Source organism: Rhododendron vialii, chromosome 8a (genome assembly GCF_030253575.1).
Source record: "Rhododendron vialii isolate Sample 1 chromosome 8a, ASM3025357v1".
Taxonomy (NCBI): Eukaryota; Viridiplantae; Streptophyta; class Magnoliopsida; order Ericales; family Ericaceae; genus Rhododendron; species Rhododendron vialii.
Window position 1 is genome coordinate 7,295,733 of NC_080564.1, and position 26,517 is coordinate 7,322,249.

The 26,517-nt window shown below is 37.9% G+C and overlaps 4 protein-coding genes across 8 annotated transcripts; 3 read left to right on the plus strand and 1 right to left on the minus strand.

The window, feature by feature from the left end:
* The first annotated feature begins 372 nt into the window (after positions 1-372).
* On the plus strand, positions 373-8,038 carry LOC131298088 (putative methylesterase 11, chloroplastic). The gene is made up of 5 exons (XM_058323380.1): positions 373-899; positions 4,244-4,480; positions 6,087-6,230; positions 6,829-6,960; positions 7,462-8,038. The coding sequence occupies exons 1-5, from the start codon at positions 528-530 to the stop codon at positions 7,738-7,740; spliced, it is 1,164 nt and encodes a 387-aa protein (XP_058179363.1). The 5' UTR covers positions 373-527; the 3' UTR covers positions 7,741-8,038.
* Positions 8,039-13,106: 5,068 nt separating this feature from the next.
* Positions 13,107-17,574, plus strand: LOC131297986 (protein SPIRAL1-like 2). Of its 4 annotated transcripts, none has more exons than XM_058323230.1 (3): positions 13,107-13,266; positions 14,913-15,182; positions 17,281-17,574. In XM_058323230.1, the coding sequence occupies exons 2-3, from the start codon at positions 14,934-14,936 to the stop codon at positions 17,359-17,361; spliced, it is 330 nt and encodes a 109-aa protein (XP_058179213.1). In that variant the 5' UTR covers positions 13,107-13,266; positions 14,913-14,933; the 3' UTR covers positions 17,362-17,574. The 4 variants fall into 4 exon arrangements, with proteins under 4 accessions (XP_058179213.1, XP_058179215.1, XP_058179214.1 ...); XM_058323232.1 differs by having other exon boundaries at positions 13,127-13,266; positions 14,919-15,182; XM_058323231.1 differs by having other exon boundaries at positions 13,141-13,288.
* Positions 17,575-18,722: 1,148 nt separating this feature from the next.
* LOC131297987 (large ribosomal subunit protein eL39x) lies at positions 18,723-19,726 on the minus strand. Its single transcript, XM_058323234.1, has 3 exons — positions 19,569-19,726; positions 19,366-19,469; positions 18,723-18,954 (listed from the first exon to the last, which is right to left on the minus strand). Exons 1-3 carry the CDS (start codon positions 19,569-19,571, stop codon positions 18,906-18,908), a joined length of 156 nt encoding a protein of 51 aa, XP_058179217.1. The 5' UTR covers positions 19,572-19,726; the 3' UTR covers positions 18,723-18,905.
* An 838-nt stretch (positions 19,727-20,564) lies between these two features.
* On the plus strand, positions 20,565-26,443 carry LOC131297989 (uncharacterized). 2 transcript variants are annotated; one of them, XM_058323237.1, is made up of 10 exons: positions 20,565-20,792; positions 21,678-21,807; positions 22,410-22,548; positions 22,645-22,863; positions 23,029-23,167; positions 23,949-24,099; positions 24,197-24,306; positions 24,391-24,488; positions 24,575-24,644; positions 26,085-26,443. In XM_058323237.1, exons 1-10 carry the CDS (start codon positions 20,700-20,702, stop codon positions 26,172-26,174), a joined length of 1,239 nt encoding a protein of 412 aa, XP_058179220.1. In that variant the 5' UTR covers positions 20,565-20,699; the 3' UTR covers positions 26,175-26,443. The 2 variants fall into 2 exon arrangements, with proteins under 2 accessions (XP_058179220.1, XP_058179219.1); XM_058323236.1 differs by having other exon boundaries at positions 20,574-20,792; positions 24,575-26,443.
* The last annotated feature ends 74 nt before the right edge of the window (positions 26,444-26,517 follow it).

Sequence of the window (26,517 nt, forward strand, 5' to 3'; positions counted from 1 at the left end):
TGCATAGATTAATCAGCCAAATTCTAAGTGGAAAGTCAAATGTTAATTTAGCAACAATAATAAGGCCCGTTTCGGAACGTGAAATAAGTACTTATTTTTTAAGAATGCAATTTCAAGCTCAAAAATGATGGGCTTATTGAAATCTAAAATAACCACTATGGATCTTGATTGAAAGATCTCATTAAGATTTTTAATACAGTACCAAAAAAATCAAAAAATTATTTTTCATTTACATTATTTTTTAATTTAAAAATATGAAATAAGTACTTATTTTTTAAGAAGGTGTTCTGGAACGGACTCTAAGCAGTCCTAGCTAGTAAAAAAATCACGGCCGTCTATTTAACGCATGTCACTGTTGTCACATTCACATAACCAACTCTCCCCTTCGTAGGAACCGTCCCCCTCATCCCACTCATCACTTCCCTTTTCCTCTCTCTCTCTCTCTCTCTCCACTTTCTCTTTCTACACCAGTTATATACTTTTGTATCTCTCTCTCTCGTCTCTCTCCTACATGCGAGACGATCACAATGGGCTTGTGTTTCTCCCGCAAGGAGGTCATTAAGAACAGGCCATCCAAGCGTATCTCCAACCACTCCGCGGCGGTTCCCGCCGGCGGCGGCGGTCCGAGCAAGTGGGCCAGAATCCGGTCGTCGTCGTCGAGGAGGGAGAAATTCGACGAGTCGGTGATCCACGAGCGAGCTCTGGCCGCGGCGATTCTGTTCCAGCAGCAGCTGCAGCAGCAGAACGGCGGCGCGGTGCAGTTTGATAGGTCGACCTCGCTGCGGTACCCGTCGGGCGTGAGTTCGAGGAGGCAGTCGTCGGGTCTGGGGAGGAGCTCGAGCTCTAGGGCTAGGTCCTTGACTGATCCTCTTCTTCAGCCTCACCAGCTTGTTAATCAGGTTTGATTGTATTTTTTTTAAGGCCTTCAGTTCATAATTGTTGGATTGGCCGGTTTATTTTATTTGGCCCCGCTATTGGACGGTAAGATTGGTACTGTCAGAATTAGTCGGGGCGCATAAGCTGGTTAGGACATCTGAGTTACTAATAATAATTCGTAGTTTTTGGACAGAGTGTTTTTGAATTTGTTGATTTGTTTGGAGTTTTTTGTCGTTGCTGCGTTGTTTAATGATGTTCATCTTTTACCATTTATGGCTGGTTTTTAGTAAATAGGAGTACTTGCTCCCACGTTTCTGTACATTTCGTGAAATTGGATATTTTGCTAGTAATAGGAAGGATTCAATTATGGAAATTTCGCAACTTGCCTTCAGTTTGCTATCTTATTTCGTAACTGCTTATTTTTTTAAATAAATTGAGCACAAAGCGAAATAACTAAGTTAAACTTGTTTGGCTACTATTATTATTTTCTGTTTGTGGGTGATTTGTCTAGAATAACTAAATAAGGGGGACACAGTGCTGTGCATTGGTGGGGCCCTCCGCGGTCCTGTTATTTGATCTGAACGGTTCTTGTTTTGTTGAGTCGCGGAGTAGGTAGTCACACAAAAATTCATATTAATCGGACCTTGATACCTATGCTTCTACAATGCATCTGTCTTAAAAATATAAGCTATAAATGATTTTTTGTAATAAAGCACTTTAAGGTAAATGGACACCGATCAAATAGTTACCAATGTCCAATCAACATGAACTTTTACGTGGAATATTTTTGTCTAACCGAACAAACAAATAAGATAGTGAAACTGAATGAGCTCCAAAATGATGAGTTGGTTACAACGACCTAGTTTAACGATTTGATGTACCAAAAGTCGATCAAATTTTAAATTCAGTGAAGCAGATAAATAAAAATAAGATGAAGAACCAAATGAGCCCTGTAATAAGGAGCAGGTGAAAATCGTCATTTGAATGATTTTATGGACCAAAGCCCAGTCAAATTAAAATTCAGTGAAATGTCATTGTCGTCTTCTTCTTTCCAGAGGGGTGTTCATTTTGTTGAATGTTTCAAATTTGAGTTAAAAATTGAAATGTCATTGTATTTGTCGTCTTCTTCTTTCCAGAGGGGTGTTCATTTTGTTGAATGTTTCAAATTTGAGTTAAAAATTCCAACTCGATGAGGACTTTTGAATTGACTGTAAGTTGGTAGCTTTGGAATTGGAGACGTGCTTAGAATGTAGAATAAGTGGTTGGTGGTAAATTATCCTCCGTGCCTGCCCTTGAACCGGCGACCTTGCTTACAGTAATTACTACTAGTACTATTAGGTAAGAATGTAAGATTGTCATGTTGATTGGCGAATTGCCTTACTTCTGGATATGTTGTATCTACTAGCAGGAAACTTTAGGGGAAACACAATAACACCATGAATCTTGAGCTTATCTATATTGACTCAGAGCAATTGGAGAGCAGGGTACCATACAACACCAATTGATAGCCCGGTACCCAAAATTGTTGAATTTCCAAGCTAATTTATCACTGACCAATATACAGAGGCAGTTAATGCAGTTGAGGGTCCTCGTATAGTTAATACATTTCCTGCTGAAGTCTATTCCGGAAACCATTGGAATATTGCAGAACATAAGCCATTATTCTCCTGACGCAACTACTGTCCTGGTAATAGCATAAATCAGCTACTAAATCACCAACAACAGAGAGAATATTTGAAGGCAACCAAAATCATTGGTCTTGAAGCCTTCCTCCTAGTAGTCAATAACGGATGTGTCGTACATAATTACTAAAATTTGTATTGTTAATGGGTTTGTAGATCATCTCCTCTGCTAGGTCTTGTTGGATGGTCCTTTTGTGACTATATTTAACTTTACCTTGTAGCTTTTAGCCTTGCAAATTTATTGGATTAAGGCCTATCTTTTTTTTCGCTTCTGGGTCTTTACTAGCTTTTAGTTTTGGCTTTTAGATCTGTATTCCACGCCACCCAACCCAATTTATAGTCAGGCATCTCAAATGGTAATTGAACAATTGAGGGCAGTTGATGCATTTCAGAAGAGGAGACTGGTGGTACTTGGTATGTCCTCGTACACAAACAGATAAGAGGACATTTGAATGGGCATGAACTTTGGCTAAATGTACAGCAACCGAGCAGTTACTTAGTATAAGTTACCAATAAAGCTCATACTAATCAAAATACTTCCTACTTCTCAAAAATCCTCTCATTATGTTCTAGCAGTAGGCCAAGATCCCAATACACTAGAACAATACTTCCCAGATAAAATCTTAAATCTTATGTGCAACCGCTATGCTGGTTATGAAAATTTTAATTTACTTATGAAGGGTAGCTTCTTCTTCTTTTTTTTTATAGGCAATGAAGGGTAGCTTTTTAGTAGGAGGATACTGATGAAAATTAGGTTTTAGCTTATCTGACAATTTTTTTGTTGTTGTAGTTGTAGTTGCATAAACAATTGGATTTTCTTTGGAAGCAATTTGGATCAGAGTAAGATGAAAGTTTTCCATAATTTATGTGTAGGTCTGAAAGCTAGTGTTCAAGTTTGTATGCATTCTTTTGTTATATTGAGTTTACCATACTTTCCTATAAAAGGGTGTTGCATGCTTGTGATCAGTGCTTTCTGACTTTTTTTTTATTTGATGTAACTGCTTTTCCTATTTATTTCCTTTTCCCATTGCTAATTCTAGTTGTCCTGTTTTCCTCTGGCATTGCTATTAAGCACATAGCAGGATCTACTGTCACGAATCTACATAGGATCATTTCCATAATGTTCTTTATTTCCTGAGCAAACTCGCTGATCGATATAGATTTGTTTGATCTATTGTTTAGACTTTAGAGTTTGAACTATTTGTCTTACAGATTAGAAAAGAATCCCCTTGTTAAGGTTTGTGTTGCGTCTTGATGAATCTAGGATTGATCGTAATGAGTCCACCATTATTTTTCTTGTGTTGCAATAGAATATCACTTTGGGAATATCTTGTTTCCCGGAGTACTAAATTTGCCTGTAGTGCAAGTAGGCAAGCGGAGAGTGTTGTTACTGATACTGAGTTTGTTTTTTCAAGTGATGTTTAGGCTGCACTGTGCTTTTGTCAATGTCATGCATGAAGATTAAAATGCATCGATTCAACGTCTTAGATTGATGGTGAATGTTTTCATCCTTTATATTGAAATTCCAACTGAAAAAATCAATTTGTGCCTCCAGTATTTTGGAAAAATGGGATTGATGGAGCTCATTTGTTTGCTAGATGTCTCTCTATGGTCCTTGATTTAACTCGAAGAAATGTCGGCACTTTTGTTCATCTGGTATTTCTAACTAGTTATCTCTTTGACAGGATGTGAAGCTTGAGGATCTAGAGACCAGCCATTTTGTCCTTGTCCATGGAGGTGGTTTTGGTGCCTGGTGTTGGTATAAAACAATAGCACTTTTAGAAGAAGGGGGATACAAAGTAACTGCGATAGATCTAACTGGCTCTGGGGTTCATTCATTTGATACGAACAGCATCACAAGTCTTCCACAATACGTGAAGCCCCTTACAAATTTTCTTGAAGGACTTGGTGACGGGGAGAAGGTACTTGTTTATTTCTTTCAGTTTTTTTTTTTTTTTGGATTCTGCTATCCATTTGGTACAGCTGTCTGCATAACAAGTTTTTTGCAACATGTGAAACCATTCACGGTTTCTTGGAAAACTTGCCAGCAGGGAATAGGTTTTTATCTGCATCATTGGGTTTTTTTTTCCTGTGTTGTCATTTATGTTACCATGATCTTTTAGGTAAGGTTTGTTGTTGGCATGTTGCAGGTCATGTCAATTTATTGAATTCAGTGCCAATCAATTTTTTTTTATTGAATTCAGATGTATAACTGAATCACAAAAATCTTTTCTTTGTTACACATGTAGGTGCTTGTATGGTCCTTGCACTTTCTAATTCTTTAGTTTGAGGGTCCTTAAGGTTATCCTCCAGAGTTCTATTATACCCGCAACCTTCATTTCTTCTTTGGCTAAAGGCTTGATCCAAGTTGTTTACATCAGTGGAGAGACCTGAATAAACTTAGTTCCATTACCTCTTGTCTTCTGGATCAAAGAGTAATTTGGGGTACGGGTATTTGTTTGAGAGAAGTGCAAATGTAGGGAATTATTTGGACAAAATTGCTGCTCTATTAGTCAAATCTGCATTCTAACCGATGGCAGCCTTAAGTCTTTGTTCTTGACTAAGGGAACCTGTTGTTTCTTTTTGGGGAAATTATACCGAGAGTGTTTTTTTTTCTTATAAAAATGACAAGGGGTATCCCCTCCAGGTTACAAGCTACAGGGAATTTGGGGTTAAGGATGTTCAGATATATTGTCAAGGATAAGTCACCTTTTACACTAAAAAGACAGATGTAGAGAGGGGGGTTTGATGCATCTAAATTTGGAAGCTCTCTCTCTCTCTCTCTCTCTCTCTCTCTCTCTCTCTCTCTCTCTCTCTCCTGCCAGGAAACTTGTTGGTATAGTTGTGTCCTTAGTTGCAGCATCCTTCTGTCGGGGTGATGAATCCATCCCAGAACCTCGCTCCCGTGCTAGCTCCCATGTCAGAACCTCCAAGGGAACTTGCTCCCATCGTCAAAGGATGGCTGCCCCTACTAGGATAGAACATCTCAAGGATATCCATTCCTTAAAGAAGCAAGAGAAAATTTGAAGGAACGGTAACATCTTACAAAAAAATTAGCTCAAATTTTCAATTTGACACTAATTATTTAACATGTGTATTAGGACTAACAAACAATTTATATTTTTCAGTCTCTATACTTTTGGTTTCATGCAACTATAGAAGTATTTTATACACTCTTAAAGACCATCCCAATCTTAGATTTTCCTATATATTCTCGCTCTCCCACACCAACTCATGCTTCCGTCTCGTGCAACTAAGGTTTTACCTCATCATTTTTTTGTTGTTTTTCTTTCTCCAACGGAGCTAGTTCTTGCAATTTCATTTCAAGCTGAAAGTTCTGGAAACTTTTTTTATGGCGTTGATGTAAATTACTTGTCCTGAGATGGTACAAGTGTTATTTCAAACTTAAAAGTGCTAAATGGATTAGTTGGAAAAGTTACTTGAAGTTCTTCTAAGACATCAGTTTCAGTCCTTGGAGGACACTTTGACACTCTTATATATTTTCCTCTTTCTTCTTGATTTGTTCAGGTGATTTTGGTCGGACATGATTTTGGTGGTACATGCATATCATATGCAATGGAGTTGTTTCCTCATAAAGTTTCCAAGGCTGTTTTCATTGCTGCAACAATGTTGACTAGCGAACAAAGTACCCTTGATATGTTGTCCCAAAAGGTTTGCACATCACTCTTGAGTTGTTTAATTTTTAATAGAATATTTATTTGCATGCAACAGTATATGTTGTGGAATTTGGAATCTGGACCTGCTTTTTTGTGAGCATTGCTTTTCAAAATGTTCTGAACTTGGTTTTGCTTGTAAAAGGTTCTTGAATTGCTGCCACAAACTGCCAGAGTTCAAGAATTTTGCATGTTTTTTACTCCAGCATATTGCTTATGTTTTGGCCGTAACGCTCAAATTGTTTGACATAAAAAAACAAAAACAAAAATACATCGTCTGTACAAGATACTGAACAAGGTTTTGATGTGAATCTTCAAGGCTATGGTATTTTCCTTTTGGCCGTAAAATGATTGTGGAATGATTTTCAGTACTTCCATAAGACATAAGGAGGTATATTTAATAGATTGAAGATTTAAGCTTCACAAGGTGGCGCAATTGATTTGTCTTGTTCCTTTTTTTATTTGTCTTATTGTCAGAAAATAAATAATTAAGGTTTTCAAATTTATTCTTAACTACATATGTGGAATTTTATTCAAATCTGGGGTGTTCTATGTCTCATTTCATTTGTTACGGTAACATTTTATGATTGTTGCAGGCAGATTCAAATAATCTGATGCAACAGGCGCAGATATTTCTATATGCCAATGGGAACACTCACCCTCCAACTGCTATTGATTTTGATAAGTCACTACTTAGGGACTTGTTATTCAACCAGAGTCCTGCCAAGGTATTTACTGACTCGCTGATAGTTTTTGTTTTCTTTTTATGGACATATATATGTATATAATAGGTGTAGTCAGTGTCTTAATTATTAGATTAAGGAAACCATGATCATGGATTCATGAATATATAGGACATAGACATTATAGGAAAAAATAAGTATTGCTCTTGATCTTTCAATCTTTCTATTTGCATCCTCAAAACTTCCATGAAGAAAGCCAGAAAATTTAAGCAGAAGTCAGAAAATCCAACTGTCTGATCATCTGCACCTTTGCCAAATTGGTACACCAATTTTTTAGCAGCGATCATAAATTGAAGTTATATTTTCTCTAGATATGGGAAATGACTTTGTGGCCATTGGAAGCCATAATTCCAAAGCGGTAGAAAGACAATTTCAGTTGTTTACGTGTTCTCTTATTTTTAATGGAAATATGGCACAACGTGCATGTACGTCATTATTTGTATTGTGTATAATTTTGTTAAATCCATTTTGCATCCTTTCCTCCAGGATGTTGCGCTAGCATCTGTCTCAATGAGGCCAATCCCTTTCGCACCAGTTCTGGAGAAGCTCTCTCTTTCGGACAAGAAGTACGGCTCTGTGAGGCGATTTTACATAGAAACTCAAGAAGACAATGCCATACCTATCACACTACAGGAAAGCATGATAAACAAAAGCCCTCCCGAACGGGTTTTTCGACTTAAAGGTTCCGACCACTCCCCCTTCTTCTCAAAACCTCAAGCCCTACACAAGCTCTTGGTAGAGATCTCAAAGATCTCATCAACTTAGCCCCTCATTCAAGCATTATTGTGTTCCCATACGTTTCTTAGAGTTTCTAATTTATTACTACCTGAAGAATGTTCATATTTGTGCCAGTGATACTTCAATTTTTCCACGGGTGTTAGTGTTCATAAGAAATGTTAGGGTTTCTTCTTCTTCTTCTTCTTCTTCTTCTTCTTCTTCTTCTTTTCTGCGGTAGTGAAATGATTAGTGAACGGTTATGTAGCGGGTTTTCCGAGCATTTTGGTTTGGACGTTGATTCCTTCTCTTCAATAAAATGCAATGACGAAATATCAATGTAGGAATCTGATTCGGCCGTTGGATCATAGCTTTAATTTGAACTCAGATGCTGTTGGGGCATTGCGAGTTTGCGACCAACACAGCATTTAGTGATTTTCTTGTCAAAGATTTAGATGCATGAGAGCACTTCAATCACTGGTTTATAGTGGTTGTCGTTTTTTCTTTTCCAGAAGGTAATGGGAATAGGTCATTCTAAGGACTTGTTTTATGGGGCACCAGTCTTGTCAGGAGCCCACCAAGTGAAGAAACTTTGGGCAGAAGTGATCTAAAATTCGAGAAAATCTTCAATGCGAGGGTTATTTGTAACGCCTCTATATGGGACCTACACATACATGGGATTTACATCATGCGAGAGGGCGTTGCAAATAATTGTGGCATTGAAATTATTTTTTGGTTTCATGGTGAATGCAGTTACCGGGGTTTTGAAATACAGGCTTGAGTAGGATCTGGTTGTGATAGAGTTCTTCTAGGTATCCTTCCATAACTCTCGTCTTGGGGGCATCCGGCATATCATATGGATTCACAACGAGCCGTTTCTCTTTTAGGTATTTCGAGGAATCCGGGAAGTTGTAGGGCAAACTTGTAGTGCGCAACCGAGTCGTCGATCTCGGCAATCAACCGTTTAGATATGTTTATTTACTCTTACCGGTAAGAGTACTTCGACGAATATGAATCATTGATTGCAGAAACGGACGGTCCGGACACCGCACTACAGGGTGCACTATAGCATCCCCAAATTCGTATTCCGAGAAGAACATCTTTATATTTATTAAAAAAAATTCGGCGTTGGATGTCAATGGGTAAGTGATCAACAATTTGGATTTTGTTCAGAGGAATGGAAGGCAAATATAATGTCAGTCCATTTTAGAAAACAAAATACTCCTGCCATCTCATAATTTTACTTTATTTTAGATATCCAATATTCATGTTCACTTTGAAAAGTTGAAGCCAAAGTTTTTTGTAATTTTCGAAAATGTCTTCCAGAAGTGGGTAGGATTATTTTGAAAGGTTGGAATAGATGAATAGCTTTTAATAATTAGTTTTGATATGACTTATGGTGCATTAAATGATATTACAATTTACTCACGTGTCGATCGATGTTGGATCAACAATTTTAGCAAAGAATCCTATGGCGTTAATTTAGGCGAGTTTTACAAGTTGGAATCAAATGTTGTGAACTCGTTATCCTGCGAGAGGCCTATACATTATACGATATGGAATGAAGATCCTCTCATGTGATTATTTCTAACGTAATCCCTCATGTGAGGCAAAACGGTTTGTTTGAAATGATATGGCGAGATGAATGCAGAAGGGGAGCTGAGTCACCTGTTACAAAATTGGTTGTTTCGCCTCAGTTTTGGGTAATTAACATGAAAAACACACACTAAAACCACTCAAGAAATTCCATAGCTTCCATTCTGTTATGGTCGCTTAGCTATGTTTTTACATCGTTCTTATCATTGTGTTCCTGTCTTTCGAGAGAGCACGGACATGGTTTCGTGCGCGGACAGTTTCAGCGTGTGGCATCCACGCAGTACGTAAATCGTTGCATCTTGGGAGACATAGATGTCGATTGTAACTGTTTAAAGTATCAAAAACTTTATTTATATCTTTGTTGTATTTTGTGTAGTTAATGGATGTTTTACTCATTGTGATAAATCTATTTTAGTTTTCGGGACTGATTTTCCTATCACTATCAACTAAATCGGGTGCACCTTCCAAAGAAAAAAACAACTAAATTGGGTGGATTGAAAATGGGTATTTGAGTATATTACGTAGGTGTATGTGCAATTGGGAATTCGGCGGTGGAGGTAAAAGGATGGGCTCTTACACCGCTTTGCTTTACCTTTACTTGGATTCCCTGCAAGTGAGCGGTGTGATTGGTCTTCCAAAATTAGTCGGGGTGCGTGAAAACTGGCTCGACACCTGAGTTATAAAAAAAGAAAAGAAAAGGATGGGCTCTTCAATCTTTGGTTGATTATCTTGGCTTTGTTTGGAACTTAGGAAAAGTGAGAAAAGAAAGTGAGGAAAATGGAAGAAAAATTTCTGTATGCACAAAACTTGAATTCTTTATTTTCTCTGCTATTTCTTTCCAATCCAAAAAATTGGGAGGAAAATTTTTTAACTTTCCTTTCTTTTCTCTCACTTTCCTACCAAACAATGCCAAGCATTTGGGGAAGGTAAACCATGGGGGAAGAGGGACTGATGGGATTCATGGGAAGTTGGGAACTATGATTAGCCATCATCTAATGGTGATTATGGTTTTTTTTTTTCCTTTGTAAACTAAAGGGTGGGTTGAATTGAACTAAAGTAGCGACCCCCAATCAACTAGGAAACCCAACCGATCTAAAATGTTTGAACTTAAGCCATAATCGGGAGAAAATATTGATGCACTACGTCGTAGCCCGCAGATTCTGTCACCAGGCCCTCACCAAAGAGCAAGTCAAATATTTGATTTATGCTCTCTACAGGTGTTGAAAGTAGAGGCAGGGCCGCAGGAGCAGGACTGTTTTTGACATTTCAACCTTTACTTATGCTGATTATGGGCTAAAGTGTTATAACCTTTTTGCGAAAAGGACATTGCAATTGAGGACAGTAGTTATTGAAATTTACCCCAGAATAGATAAACAAACAAATAGAGGATGAAAAACACAAACAAACAAATAAACAAAGAGAGCGACATGTCACTGACTCCCACGTTATATTTCTCTGCCTTACGTTGTCTGCCTCCTACCACACGATATGTTTGTTTCATCAACCATCGGGCGTTTAATTAAGATCGTACTAGTTTTGTTTTTTGTTTTTGTTTAGATTGCATTATATGAATGTTAGATTGCGAATTACATCCTGAATTACAATCAAGAGAGATTATAAAACTTATGACATTATTTTGCTTATAAAATTATTTAAACAATAGGCGTCTGAACGGTCGCAATTGACTTCGTAAATAACTATTCACGGCTCCGTAAACAATTATTCACGTTTGAGATGGGTACTGGTGCAGCCCTCGTGTCACTCTCACCAATCTCTCTCAATGGGGAAGTTGTCAACAGACAGACAAAGCTAGCTATTCATAATTCCTGGGTTTCCCTTGAAAATGGAACATAAAATGGTTCTTTCTATACTTCTATTATTAGTAATAATATATCATGAAGCCTACCATGAGTCATGACATATATAATAGGTATCCTAGGAAGCTAAAACAGATCCTCTGTCTTTTTCTGTGCGACCTAAAACCCATGATTCCATCGGAGGAGGTGGTTGCCAAGAAGGCGAGTGATGTGAGAGTGAAAACTCCTCCAATGCACGTTTGCGAATTTGAATCCCGCTTGCAGGTACCAATTCTTGTGAAACAGGTACACTGTATATTGGACACTATATATGTCTGAGGTAATGGAGGTAGGATTTGAATTTAGAGGTGACACCCAAAAAGATCGATATAATTACTCTGTCCCAAAAAAAAAAATGTCTGATTGTCAAATTGGGAATTTAAAAAAAAAATATATATATATATATATATATATATATATATATATATGTTTTTATTTGAACAACTATTTTTTTGTGACAGTAAAATAATTCAATGATATCTAACATCATGGAGAAAAAGTTGAAACTCTTTGAATCAAAATGCAATTTTGTAAGTATTCGTTTTGCGAACTGAACAATCAGCGGAAGGAATAATTAATAGCAAAACTAATACTATATGTGTTCCAAAAATAATTTAACATACTACCCAAAAAATACATATTTTCATAGATTAATCGTCCATCAACAATAATTAAAAAATAACCAATAAAATTGGTCGGGGTTGCGAAACAAAACAACGTTTTTAGGATTCAGAGTGGCCCATGCCACCACCCCTTAAAGGTTTTACTCCTTTATGTCCAACTTGTACTTTTGTGGAGCTGTGGTGACGGGTGAGTCCTAGGGCTGCAAACGAATCGAGCGGCTCGCAGCTCGACTCGTTAGTAGCTCGTTCAAGCTTGGTTCGGAAGTTAAATGAACGAGCTCGAGCCGATTTTTTCAGTTTGTTTTGTAAACGAGTCGAGCTCGAGCTAGGATAAGCTCGGCTCGAGTCATCTCGCGAGCCGGGGTATATATACTTAAGTTTAAGATTTTTATTATTATTTTATAATTTGTTCTTTCCGTTTTCACTGTCTAGTCAACCAAGGGAAGCAAGGGCACACGCACATCAATACACCCCCGCTCCATAGGAAAATGAAAGATATATACCTTCACAATCAAAATATTTTTGGTTGTATTAGGCCTATGCGAAGATATATATACATTTTTTGTTGGTTCGTTAAGGCTCGTGAACAAGCTCGAGCTCGACTCAAGCTAAGGCCTGCTCGGCTCGAGCTCAACTCGTTAAGTTTTCACTGAGCTTGAGCTCGAGCTCGTGTTTGTTAAAACCTTAATAAACAAACTTGAACACCGTAAAGCTCGGCTCGACTCGACTCGTTTGCAGCCCAGAAGTGACAGATTACTCTCCTACAAGTAGGAGTTACTTCGATAGGACGCTCTGGTGAGTTTGACTCCATGTAATTATGCTATGGGGTTGGAGCTCAGATCTCCCCCTTCTAGGGGTAAAGGTGGGTTTGGTCGGCTTCAGTTGAGACCGAACAGGTCGATTAATTTTCGGTTCGGTCTTGCTTACCTAAAATTTTTTTAGGACCGAACTAATATATCCTAAAATCATACCGATTTGGACAGATCAATCAAAGCCGTCCATCTTAAACCAAAAAAAACAAAAACCTTAACCATCAATTTCAATCATAACATCGGGCCGAAAAAACCAATTAGGCCGAATGACCCGAACCAATTTCAGTCCATTGTTTTCTCGGTCAAGGTCGGTTCCCGAGTACATTACCCGAACCGACCGATTTTCACCCCTATCCCATCCATCCAAGATCCACCCTTTAACTGAGAAAAAAAAGGGCCCAAAAAAAAAAAAAAAAAAACCCTGAAAGCCCTGATGTGCCGACACACATTTGACCTCGTCAAAAATTACCTTACCCAAATTAAAAATCGCAATCATTAAGGACTGTTTGGGTTTGAAATCAACAGCTAAACCGTTCCTTTTACGTTTTAATACAAAATTTAAACCTCATTTCCCCTATCCCTCTATATATACCCCTATCCTTTTCCCCTCTCCCTCTCTCATCCTTTCCCCTCTCTCTCTCTCTCTATCTCTGCATCTTTGATCTCATCTCGTGTTCAGATCCGGCAGAGGTACGATAACCGCTTATACAAGGTTGCTTTTTTTCTAATGCCCATATTGTTCGATTTGCGCACCTTTTAGGTTTTGATCTTAGGTTACATTCACGAAATTGTCGCCCGCAATAATGTTTTCTGGTTGCATATGCGTATGTTTTGTGAATCTGCGCCATTTTTCACATTCAATTGATGTTTAATTTCATTCGTTTGATGTCTGATTTTGCATTGGGCGATTGTACGGAGACATGAAACCTCGTTTTCCCGGTCTGAATTCCGAATCGTGTGTGAACGTCGGTCCTTTTTTGTTGATGGGGTTAGGCATCAATCATAGGATGTGTGTGACTAGATAAAGAATTAGGATTTAGGAGGAAATGGTATAAATTTCGATCTGATCTGCTCATGTGAGTTGTGATGTTTTAATATAAGGATGTTTGGTAATGTCTGAATAGCTGAAATAGAATTTGGATCCATCAGCGTTATGCCGTTATTGCTGCATCTCAATGCCAGCAATAACTGACTCTTTTTTCGTAACTACATTGGCCTAAAAAACGTTGAAAGTGCAGTGAGAGCATTGCCCTTCATGGAGAGCCTAGAGGCTTGATTGAATAACATCACAACATTGTTTGAATATAGGGAAACATATCGATAAAGTCAAATATGCAAAATTGTTATTACGGACAGGAAGGGCAAAAACCCAAAAGCGGTAGTTATTAAATCAAAAGGAATATGTTGCCATTTAGAGAAACATAAACATTAAACCAGAAGATGCTATCTAGCAGGGCCTGAATCACGGTTTGTGGAATTCGTTATCATATATCAGGTGGATCGCATACACTTACTGAAAACAGCTGAATGATGAATCTAGATGCTTGCGTACATTGCAATTGAGGTAGCATGAGCAGTTCTATTATTTCTGCTTCTGTAACATGGCTATGTGGCATGTTTCGATCCCTATCCTTTAATGTATGAAATAAAAGGTCCAGTCGTGTGCATAACCGAATGGGGATTAGGTACACAGTCTTTTGTGTGGAATGAGAGGCAGAAGGGCAAAAAACTTTCTATTCTTGTGTATCATTACAATTTACAAGTGCCATGATTGCCACCTGAAGTGAAGTTTACCACTGGATTGATCATCCTAACATCCAATGTTAAAGTGGAAGATAAAGCATGTAGCGTTCGGATTTACCAAGAATATTGCTTTTGGTTGGTGGAGGTGCAAGAATTGTTGTAAAGGTGTTTGGATGATCTGTTTCTCAAAGAACACCATGGCAAAACTAGTCTTCTGGCGCCAAAGGCCCAAAACTAGTTAATTCTGAATGCCATAAAAAAGGGTCAACACTTGTTTGTTCAATTATGGATTTTGTATGTTTGTGTGTTGGTTTGACGGTGAGAGAGAGGATGCGAGAGAACATATGAGCTCATGCTTGCATACATGTGTAAGATATTTGACTCTCTGTTTTGTTTTGACAGCATGCTTCCCTGGTCTGTGTCTGCGTATTGTAGAGCGTCTACTTCTAAATTTCTTCACACATTCTATCATGAAATAGAAGTTTCTTCTATACACTTTAGAGTCTTAGACTATCTCCGCAAGATATTTTAGAAGTCCTGATGTCTTTGCATCTGAATAATATCCACTGCTTGGTCTTTATGCATCAAAAAAGAAACAGCTGAAGTCACAGAAAATGGGGCGGCGTGGAGTCAGCGCTGGTGGAGGACAAAGTTCTTTGGGCTACTTGTTTGGGGGCGGAGAGACTACCATCACCCCTCAAGCTGCCAAGACCCGGGGGGAGGGCTCAAATAATGGGACTCCCCAGCAGTCTGCTGCTGCTTCCCAGCCCGTGGATGAAATTAAGCAGATTCCAGCTGGCAATAATAGAACTACCAACAATTACTTGAGGAAAGATGGCCAAAACTGTGGCAACTTCATCACGGTATGATCCTAGTAAATTCTTCTGCGTATGACCATTGCTCTTGGATTCTAATCCTTGACCCACAACATTTTTCATGGTATTCTAAGTTGGAGTGTTCTGAATGTAAAGTTGATGAGTGGGTTTATGTCTCATGCTATCGATATTACTTTCCAACTTATTTCAGATCCTCTCCTTGGCCTGGCATTATGAGTACTTTCTTATTTTAACTGTTATTAATGTGCCTGAGCATCCTTGAACATGAGCATCCTTGGATCCCATGGTGGTTAGTGTGGCAGTTGGCACATCTGATTTCGTTCTTTTCTTGAAGACTGCTGTTTTCTTAATGAGATTGCCTGTTCCAGATCGTTTACATTTCATTGTGTTTCAATGCACAATATTTATCCTGTTACTACTATGAAGTGGGCTTTTTGCTTCACATGGTCAAAATCAAGGTTGTGAATACAGTTCCGTACTCGCCGGTATGCACCGTTTTCTAATAACCAGTACCTTGCTCCTCTTAGTTTCTTTCCTGTTCAAATACCGGCCATAAGTATAAATATTGTTATATAATATTTTCACGTCGGATGAATGGTTTGAGCTTTTTAAGCATACATATAAGCAAAAATATTACTCCCTATTACACAATATTTGTCACGCAACATCCGAAACAGTACCTGAAATTACATCGGTGCCGAGACGTACCATACCACTAAGAAAATGGTACCGTTACTGATAACAGTATTCAGAACCTTGATCAGAATGCCATGTGAAATTCAAAGGTTGGGAGAGAATTTTATCACAAACCCCGAATGTATCCTAGAAGTCATTGCTTCATGGACTACTTCCTTCTCCCGTCTATGATGTCATAAGGATTTAGCAAGTGGAAGGCCATGGGTAAGCTTACAACCCATCCCACAATATGCACTTAGATCCTCAAAAACTATTACGATTTGTGAAGAAGCTTGCACTTGTTGGTAAAGGAAGATTTATTCTCTAACAGTTGGCAGATAGAAACCATTTTTTCCCTCTACTACTTTCAAGTACATTCATTTTTTTTATTTATTTTTATATCTTAGTTGATAGCATGTATTATACAATATTTTGAACACCGAATTTTGGCATCCACGTACCCATTTATCAAAGGGCCAAGGTTGTAGGGAGGTTTTATGTCAAATTATTAGTGTTTACTTTTAAGTACAGTGCTTGTAAATTATTAGTCTGTAATAATGATAGTACATAAACTAGGCTTTGTAGACTAGGCTTATAAAGTCCATGATTGAATAGTGCTTTGTCAGATAATTGGCGTAGCACCAATTATATGTAGCACTATTCCTTAATGTCATGCACTATTCAATCATGGACTTTATAAGCCTAGTCTACAAAGCCTAGTTTATGTACTATCATTATTACAGACTAATAATTTCACCCTCTCTGGAAAAGAGGACAATTATTAGTGTTTACTATTGAGTACAGTGCTTGTAAATTATTAGTCTGATAGTACATAAACTAGGCTTATAAAGTCCATGATTGAATAGTGTTTTGTCAGATAATTGGCGTAGCACCAATTATATGTAGCACTATTCCTTAATGTCATGCACGACGCATCTGGTTGCCTCCTTACGCCTATAAAAGGAGAGCATTCCCTTTGTAATTAACCAAGTCAGTTGAAGATAGTCAGTGTTTGCAATAATATTCCAGTCTACGCGGCCGACCTAGACCCACACAATCACAGGTTACTTGCTCCGTTGTCCATGTAGTATCTAGACATGCAGATTTAGGTCATGCAAACGGCTTAGGTGCACTATAACTTTAGTTTTTTCTTTTCTAACTCTTCCCTTCCGCGAGAAAAAGTTTTAACTGTGTGAGGTTCCTAAGCCTAAGCCATTAGAGGCCAATTTACAATCTAAAAGCGAAAATAAAGATCAACGAGAGCTCCTCTCTTCTAATTACAGATATGGTTTGGTTTCATCTTGTGAGGGATCTGCTTATCTTTATCGTTTTTAGTTGCTGTTTTGTTTGGTCACACTGATATGTTTTGGCATGATGAGTTGCTGTTTCGTTTTTGTGTCTGCTCTGGTACTTTGTTTTGGTCACACTGATATGTTTTCGCATGATGCAGGATCGTCCTTCAACCAAAGTTCATGCTGCCCCTGGTGGTGGTTCTTCCCTTGGTTACCTCTTCGGTGGTGATGGGAAGTGACTCTTTGGTTTGAAGAGCCATTAAATTATTCAATGTCTACATAGTATCTGTAATTCCAGAAACTTGGACATTTCTATCTGGAGCACTTATTGTCGAATTTATTGTTGCATGATCTTTTGTTGTGGCTAGGTCTCCTCAGCCAGATTCAAGTTTCTTGAGTGTTGCCCGAATTGTTAAAATGATTAATTCGCGTGATCTGTTTTTATGTCTTCACTATTGATGCTTGATGAATGTCATCTACTGTTGCGACAACACTGAGCCACAAGCTATACAAGGTTACGTTCCCTTAATTTGTACACAATGCATTGTGTGCAGTTGAGTCTTTTAGACACACCAAATTTTGCATCAAATGTTGATTTTCTGTTTGACTTGCCTCAACGCTGAGGTATTAAACAGAATATGGTTGTGTTTCCCTGGAGTAAAAAGACAATGAATAGGCCGATCAAAAAAGAAGAAGAGAGAAGACAATGATTACACAAATCTCCAGTTCACGAAGGTCTTATGAACAATGATCATGAAAGAATTGTCTAACAAATGACAAATTGGCAACGGTTTCTGTATTGTGAAACTTTTCCAAATAAACTGCTCACATGTCCAAAGGATACCTAATATTCATTGATCTATCTACAATGACCAGCTGATCTAATTCCTTGAAACTGTTCCATGTACAAGCAAATTAACAAGGAAGAAGAAAGTTGCAGCAGCTAAACAACTTCAACCTTTGTACACATTTCCTGCTAACCGTTGGCACACAGAGTTCATAACAATGTATTGATAAACATGCACCAAGAATACATAAGATTTTCCACCTGGTTGAGGGGAGCTCTAAACAGTAGCAACATCGGCCCCTGCACGTCTATGGCGATAACTCCGGAGAAAGCAAAAGGGCAGTAACTGACTTCACACTGTAACCTCATATGACCAACCATTCTCTCCAAGCTAGTGGTCTCATCTACTACTACTTCGAACTGTGAAATGAGGGCAAATGTGTGTGAGGAAGATTAAGTTCCTCGCCAACTATTGACCCCGGAAACACTTGACATAGTTTATTCTATGTTCAACCAACCCGAGAAGGCCAAAGATGAGCCTTTCACAGGCACTGAAAGTACTTCCGAAATATGGGTCTAATTTACATCTCAATCTAGGGAATCAGAGCTTCACAATGCTGAGTTATAAAAACTGAAACATTTCGTTCCAATTGATAGAACACAAAGCACCTGCATCCTATTATAAACAGACTGAAATCACTTCTAGAGCATCTTACTTTGATTTGGCATATCAGAAAATGAGAATGCCAAAATGAAAAATCACAACAAACAGAACCAAACACACATGGAAACTGAACCATAACAAAATCATAATGAAACACAATCCATAATTGCTTTCAATTAGCAAGCGCAACAACAAATGTCTTCAAATTATATAATCATAATTTCTGAAAAAAAACTGAAACCCTAATCTCAACAGGTTAGGGAAGCAAAAACACAAGTCCCATTAATTCCAACATAATTCTGAGACTTCCAGGAACATTGCAGAAATAGGTTTCAAAACCCTAGCTTGGTTCGGCGCCAGTGCCTACGCTTGGCATTGTACCTACACCCATCAAAATAGCAGCAATCAAACATCTCAAATCAGAACCCACAAACAATTTAAATCAGAAGCATATGCTCAAATGCAAGGTTCTTCCTAAATTAAAGTGGATATCGAATGACAGTATTCGACTCTATTATTCAAGTCGACTCATACATGGGTTTTGAGTCTTTTGACCTTGAGTTTGAGAGCTTTATCATTGCAGTGAAATAGAATCATTCATTTTCAAGGATTGTAGAGCATCCAACGAAGAACTACATCGCTTCTAGTTTTACCTCTAGTCCATGTTACACTGTATTCAAGCCTCCAATAATCAAACCTCACATTTTTATTGAAAAAAAATGAATTTGAAACCCATTCATTTGGAGCTCCTAAACAATCCAAAAACAGCCTAAATGAATATAAGGTACCCACCTGATGGTGTTGTCGGTTCTCATGCGAATCCAGTGAGGGATGGGCCTGTTCTGCCTCATCTTCTTCGCTAGCTTCTTCTTTATCATGAACGTTTTGTGCGACGGCTGCAACAAATCGATTGACATATACGAACATCAAATCGATTAACATATACAACACTTGCACAGAGAGAGAGAGAGAGAGAGAGAGAGAGAGAGGGATACCATTTTCGATTCTGCTGGCGAGCAACTCTGGGACGATGGGGAGAACTGGAACGCGGCGTAAGAATAAAACCCTAGTCCCAAATCTGAGCTATAACCCTAATCGCATCGCAAAGCGATCCTCGCCGTCTATTTCCCTAGTCGGTTTGTTTATTTTTTGGTTCCTGTCAAAAAAAACAGTTTCTTTTTAAATTATTAAACTTAAAAAATAACAAATGAGCAACCAGGTCTTCTTCTTTTTTTTTTCTATTCTTTTTTTTCTTCTATAGTTTAGTCTTTTGGGAAAAAATAGAAGATAAAATGAATCCCAAATTTTGCACTCTTTTTTGTTGATAATTTCTAGTTTTGATTAATCAATATAATATTTTAATTTGTTCATTCACTTTTTTCATAAGAGTAGATGAATAGATAACGATATAAATTTACAAAAATAAAAGTAAAATAAAAAGTGTAAAAAATAGGTTTGCGTTCAGCGGGTAAAAGAAACCGGAATGTCTAACTTTATTTTGATATTTTTATCTAAATTGTATTTTTGGACTAATTTTTGTCTTCAAGTTAAAGACAACTCATTACCCTATTTTTCGTTATTTAACTTTCGTAATTTGTTGTTTAGATTTTTGTCTTAGTTTTTATGTTAATTATTCATCTTGACAGAATGAATTAGAAAATTTTAAAAATGCAAACTGAAGTTGTCAAAAGTTAAGATAGGACAACAATTTAAACAAAATATATCAATTCTTTCAAAAAAAAAATTCTTCTAATTATTTTTTCCTTCGATTGCAATTCTTTATTTTTAAAACTTCTCATATCGAAATAAATGATTAATCTAAAAAAAAATTAAAATGAATCTACGAATTCAGAAAAGAAGGAAAAAAAATACCAAAATAATTTTAAAAAAAAAGAATGAATCAATAATTTAGGGGAATGACGGGTATTTTGGCAATTGTGAAAAATAAAAAATACCAAAAGCAGTTTTAGAGTATTGAATTACCCTGATACCCTCGTCTAAAATCCAGACCCCCGTAGTCTATCCCCATTCACGACATCTCCGAGTTTCTCTCTCTCTACTCTCTCTCTACTGCGCAGCTAGGGTTTCACATTCGCCGGTGCGGAGAGAGCATCCAACTCCAAAAAATGACGACCGTCGTGCCAACATCTGAAGAAGATCCGGCCCTCTCCGTCGTTCGCTTCACCTCCGAGGTTTCCTGGGCCGATGCTGGTCCAGAGGTATTACACCCACTCTCTCTTTCTCTCTCTCCAGCACGGTTTTAATTTATTGTTGGGGGGCACTTGGAATCGTATCGTGTTATTTATTTGTGTTTTTCAGCTTCTAATTATTATTGTGTGCATAATATGGGAGGTTTTGACGATTGTCCACTTGAATTTCAGCTGTGCTTCTGGTTAGATGCATCATTACATATGAATATTTGATAGTAGAATAAGATCTTCTTTATTGGGTTTTATTAGTCTCTTGCAAATACTCGTAATAGAACTAGGCTATGTTTGGAACTTAGACAAAGGAAGGAAGAAGAAGAAGAAATAATTAAGGTCCTGTTCAGTTGCACAGAAAGGATGGGAAAATCAACTTTCCTGTAACTTTCTGTGTGTTAAGTTACCGGGAAAAGTTGTTGGACCACAGCTTCAACTCCCCTACTAGGAAACACTTTCCTGCTTCTACAAAATACAAAATAGGTCTTGCCAAAAGAAAAGAATTTTAGTTTTCCTGCAAGATTGCTTGTCAAGAGAACACACAGGAAAATAAAATTCATTTTCCTTTACTTCACCTCACTTCACTTTTCTTGGAAATCTATTTCCCCCACTATATTCTCGACAATTGAATGGAGCCTAGGAGGAAAGCTTAAGGGAAAGATCGAGAGAAATTCAAGAAAGACGTGAACTTGTTTTTTGAAATTTTCCTTTCTTTCTCTTTCTCTATGAACCAAACAAAGGAAGGAATTTTTTTAGAAATTTCCCCGCCTTTCTACTTCCATAAGTTCCTAGCTGTGTTTGCTTGATTTATTATTCTTGTATTTGTGGTAGATTGAAATGAAAATTCGGGTTGTGTGGATGATATCCTGATTTTTTGGGGTTTTTGTAATATTTCTTTATCAGGTTGTAGAGTCACAAGTGAAAAGACTATGCATTGAGGCACAAGAATGCATAGTGATGGGCAGATGGTTGGAGTTGGCTTCACTTATGCTAACTTCCGCTGACGTGATATTTTCAAAAGTTTCTGATAAAGGTAAAACTTGCACTAACCTTTGGAATTCAATATTGTGGTGCATGCCAACAAGATGGGTTTGAACACCATTCATTATGTAGCTGAATGAGTTCCTTGGATGAATTTTCTGTAGTTTGCATGCTTTTCTTGAGATGCCTATAATATGGTCAGAGATTCATGGAATGAGTTACTCTGCATGCAAGTATGCAACTGTGGTATGATACTCTGTAGCTTAGAACAATGTAGTAACTACTCATTGATTACTTTTCAATATATTCTTCTGCTACTGACTCAACGGAGGATAAGTCAGTCTTCTATAAGTGCTAATATATCCAGACTTAAGATTCTGGAATTTCACTCTCACGTGCATGGCCTATCTAACCCCTTGATGTGGGGAGGCTGCTGGATCAGGCCTCGGATGTAATTGTCAAACAACTCATTTGGAGTTGTGCTATTATTTACTTTAACCTTGTTCCTTAGTGTCACCATTTATTAAGTGTACATTTGACTTTAACATATTGACTATGGGACATTCTTGTTAAAATCCCTGCTTATTTTCATTTCAAAGTGTATTTAGGTTTATTTTCATCTGCATGAACAACTCTCATTTTTTCTTGTTGCAGATCTTGAGTGCATCTTCACTGTAATTTGCAATCTTGTAAGAAAGCCTGAAAGTTTGGATGAGTCATTAGAGATGGCACAGCTTATATCCACGAAAATCACCCAACAACCAAATGAGAAGCCTGCATTGCGATTGAAGATGTAATTTCAGTTCACAGTCGCTGCTTCTGCTATTTGGGACCTTTGGCTGTGTCATCTAATGTTTGGAATTGTTTTTTTTTCCTTTTCTTTTGTCAGCATGTTCAATCTGTATAACCTATTGGAGAATCCGTACAGCCGGTTCTTTGTTTACATGAAAGCACTTGATCTGGCACTGGCAGCTAACGGGAAGATCACTGAACACATTATTCCTTCTTTTAAAAAGATGGATAATTTATTGGGAGAATGGAACATCGGGATCCAGGATCAAAGGAAATTATTTCTCACAGTCTCTAATATTTTGAAAGAAAGTAAAAGGTAATAAGTGAAGGGGTTACTTGTAAGACAAACAAGTAAATTCTCTTTGTTTATGTTTGTTTGATGCGTATTTTCAAGTGAAAAACCATTAAGTAGTTTATGTTCTTTTTTTCTCTAGAATTATATCTGTCGTCTTATTGGTTGTGTTGTTTATCATAATTCCAGCTCCGGGAAGGATTCTTTCAAATTCTTGACGAAGTATCTCGCAACTTTTTCTGGTGAAGATGCGCATACCATTGGTGAAGCTAAGGAGGAAGCTGTGCGCAGTATTGTTGAGTTTGTGAAGGCATCTGACATGTTTCAGGTATTTCAGTCTTTTTTTCAATATCCAATACGAGCGTTAGTGGGAGGAACTGGACAAGCTATGATTGTTAGGGACTCAATGAATGAGAATGGAGTTGGCTCGTAATTACAAAATGTTTATGGAGCTGTAGTTTGATAGTGAGGGATTTGAGAGTTGCATTTTTGGGGGGTTTCCCTTTCTGCTTCCTCTTCTTTTCCTTTTAGTTTTTTGAGAGTTATTGTACCTGCTGTACCGAATTAAGAAAATATGACTTCACGTGTCTCTTCTTGTTTTAAAACTACGAACTGGCTCAGATGGGCTGTGCTAGAGGTCTGCCTAGGGGTGTTGTATGGGATCGGATTGGTAACCTCATATTTAACACACGCCATATAAATGTTCGTAATCATGCCTGCATGTTTGGTGGATTTAAGCTCTTGAAACAGTAAAGAGTTTTGTGATGTTCAATTTTAGTTGGTATTAGAAGGTAGATTAGAAAGGAACGGACGTGCCTGAATCTTTGGAAAGTTATTTTGTAAACAAGCAGAGTTGGGATGAATATTCTGGTCCATCTTTGGGACGTGGTGTGGCTTCCTGTAGATGTTTTATATGTTGCAGTATTGTCTATAGAGATCACATTTATTCTGAATTGCTTCACTATGGTTCTATGCTTGGATTATCAATGTAAACTTGTAGCTTGTTTGTGCTTATGTTTAGGCCTTGTCATGCTATTTAGATGTGCTTAGGTTTTGATCTCTCCCCTGTTGTCTCTTAACAATCACTTCTTTGTGGTGCTTCGTGGCAGTGCGATTTGCTTGATATGCCCGCTGTCGCACAATTGGAGAAAGATGCGAAATACGCATTGGTGTATCAGCTTCTGAAGATCTTTTTGACACAGAGGCTGGATGCATACTTGGATTTTCATGGAGCAAATTCCACTTTGCTGAAAAGCCATGGTAACTATTCAATTTTGCCGCATTCAAATTTCTGGTAGCTGACCTAACCTTTATATTGATCTGATTGTTTCTCCTATATCTGCTTTGAATGGCTTAGGTCTTGTCCATGAAGACTGTATAGCAAAGATGAGGTTGATGTCATTGGTAGATCTTGCCTCTGTTGAAACTGGCCAAATTTCCTATGCACTAATCAAGGACACTCTCCGGGTAAAAATTCCTTCCCCATCCATATATCCGCAGCTGCTTCTTTGTGCACTGGTTTCGATATGCTAATGCAAGGTTCTTTTGCAGATCAATGATGATGAGGTGGAAATGTGGGTTGTTAAGGCAATCACGGCTAAGTTAATTGATTGTAAGATGGATCAGATGAATCAAGTTGTAATTGTAAGGTGAGTTGTATAGTTTATCTTCTGAGTGGTGTTTTTAGGAACTTCAGCATTGACTCGGCGATTATATTTCTATTTTTTTTGTGCAGCCGCTGCACTGAGCGTGTGTTTGGAAATCGTCAATGGCAATCTCTTCGAACAAAGCTTGCAACATGGAGGGTAAAGTGCTCCTTCCTTTTTCTTTCCCCTTCTGAACCTCTATTTCTGGCTTTTTATACTGTACTATGCATCACGTGGATCATGGATTTGGTAGTCAAAGAACAGGCGTTTGCTTTTGTAATAGGTAGGTAGTGGACTGGTGGTAATGTTTTGAGGTTGTGCTGTTTGCCCGGTTTAGTCTGGCCTGCTGGGGGATAGTGTACTAGAATCAGAGATTCAGAAGTAACACTCTTTTGGCAAGATCAGCTAAGAATCATGGCTATAGTGGTGTGGCCTGATAATGCAAAGCTACAAAAGTATCATATTCTTGTTGGGTGGCTAAATCCCCATGGACTAATTGTGCAAGTCCCTTAGTGAAAGAGCTCTTGATCAGTTAGTGGGAAAAAGATGAATGGAAACATAATTCGAAAAGGCAATCCTGATACTCAGACTAAAATGAAAAGAAGAAAGAAACCTCTAGAGTAGGTCCATGCACCAAATCTGCATTTGGTTCTCCATATGGGCAGCCAGCTTTGTGTTGTATCCGCTATGAGGCTGTAGATGTCACCATAAGAGGTTTTATATTTTCTTTTGCTGCCCTCAATTATATGTGAGAGAAGCTCTATGACTGCTGTCGATAGGAACGCATGATCAAATGAACGTTCCTGCAATTTGAAGTAGAGAAAAGAAAGAGTAAGGTTTCTTCTGCCGCTGATGCTGGAGGAAAATGCTTGAGTCTCTCTCTCTCTCTCTCTGAATTTTGTTCTCGCCCTTCTTTGGATCTAGTTAGATAAGAGTTTGGGATTAGGAAAGTGATTTTTCAGTTATGATATTCTGACAATCAGTACAATTATCTTCATGCTTGTCAAATTCAAATTGGATAATTTAGTTTTGCTTCTTAGCGATCTAAATATCTGTTTTGTCATTCGCAAAGTTGAAGTCGAGAGCAATTATTCTTTGTAGACTTTGGAACTAATTGATTTAACTTGGTGATTCTGGGGTTTCTTGTGTTTCAAAGTTGGGAAACTGGAGTTCTATGTGCCTTGCTTGCGTCTCAGTCCAACCACTAGATTAGGATGCGATTGAACACCTGGGAATGATTTCTGGTCTAATACGGTGTAAGGGAAGATTATATCAGGATATGTGACATCTTGTCCAACGTAGAAGGTGTTCTGCTTGTTTGGTCTCACTCCGGTCTCGGTCCATACACTAGAGGATTATGTGATTTCGTATCTGGGAATGTGACATCTTGTCCAACTGTGTTTACTTGTTTGGTCTCTCTCCGGTCTTGGTCCAAATACTAAGCTACTATGTGATTTCATATCTGGGAATGATTTCTTATTTTAAGTTGATCAGTGGAATAGAGATCTCAGGGGGATATTGTGTCCAAGCATGATGTATTTTGTTTGTTTGGTCATCTTTTATATCAGGAAATAACTCTTCGTGCCCGCTTTTCTCCAGGGTAACATAGCAAATGTCATTACCACCATCCAAGCTAACAAGTTAACAGAAGATGGCACACAAGCAATGCAAGGCTTGGCAATACGTTGAGAGTTCTCCTTCGGCAACAAGTTCAAAAGCCACATCCTCCTGTTTTGAGAAAGGTCGGTCAGACTTGTGGCAGGCGCGAACTATATTTGTTTTTAGTTTCAGTTATGCTTTTGGTCTAGTTAGAACCAATTTTATGTATCATGGAAATTTTGACAGTGACAAATCGTTGGAGCTAATATTTGTCTCTGTTTATTTTTTGTTCCTGTTCCTCCAAATTTTTTAACGCATCTTTGAAAGCAAATCCATGTTGGCATTAAGGCTTTTAAGCACTCCCGTCTTTTGGATTAGTTTTTTTTTTTGATCAGTCAATTCAATTTCATTTCACAATACCCGAAGGTACAAC

Excerpts from the sequence above, each read along its gene's own strand:
- LOC131298088 (XM_058323380.1), top strand. The coding sequence starts at position 528 with ATGGGCTTGTGTTTCTCCCGCAAGGAGGTCATTAAGAACAGGCCATCC. Across the intron at positions 900-4,243 it reads CTCACCAGCTTGTTAATCAG|GATGTGAAGCTTGAGGATCT; the intron begins GTTTGATTGTAT and ends TCTCTTTGACAG. Across the intron at positions 6,961-7,461 it reads TCAACCAGAGTCCTGCCAAG|GATGTTGCGCTAGCATCTGT; the intron begins GTATTTACTGAC and ends CCTTTCCTCCAG.
- LOC131297986 (XM_058323230.1), top strand. The coding sequence starts at position 14,934 with ATGGGGCGGCGTGGAGTCAGCGCTGGTGGAGGACAAAGTTCTTTGGGC. Across the intron at positions 15,183-17,280 it reads ACTGTGGCAACTTCATCACG|GATCGTCCTTCAACCAAAGT; the intron begins GTATGATCCTAG and ends CGCATGATGCAG.
- LOC131297987 (XM_058323234.1), bottom strand. Across the intron at positions 18,955-19,365 it reads AGAACCGACAACACCATCAG|GTACAATGCCAAGCGTAGGC; the intron begins GTGGGTACCTTA and ends TGATGGGTGTAG.
- LOC131297989 (XM_058323236.1), top strand. The coding sequence starts at position 20,700 with ATGACGACCGTCGTGCCAACATCTGAAGAAGATCCGGCCCTCTCCGTC. Across the intron at positions 22,864-23,028 it reads ATTTTGAAAGAAAGTAAAAG|CTCCGGGAAGGATTCTTTCA; the intron begins GTAATAAGTGAA and ends TCATAATTCCAG. Across the intron at positions 24,100-24,196 it reads CACTTTGCTGAAAAGCCATG|GTCTTGTCCATGAAGACTGT; the intron begins GTAACTATTCAA and ends TGAATGGCTTAG.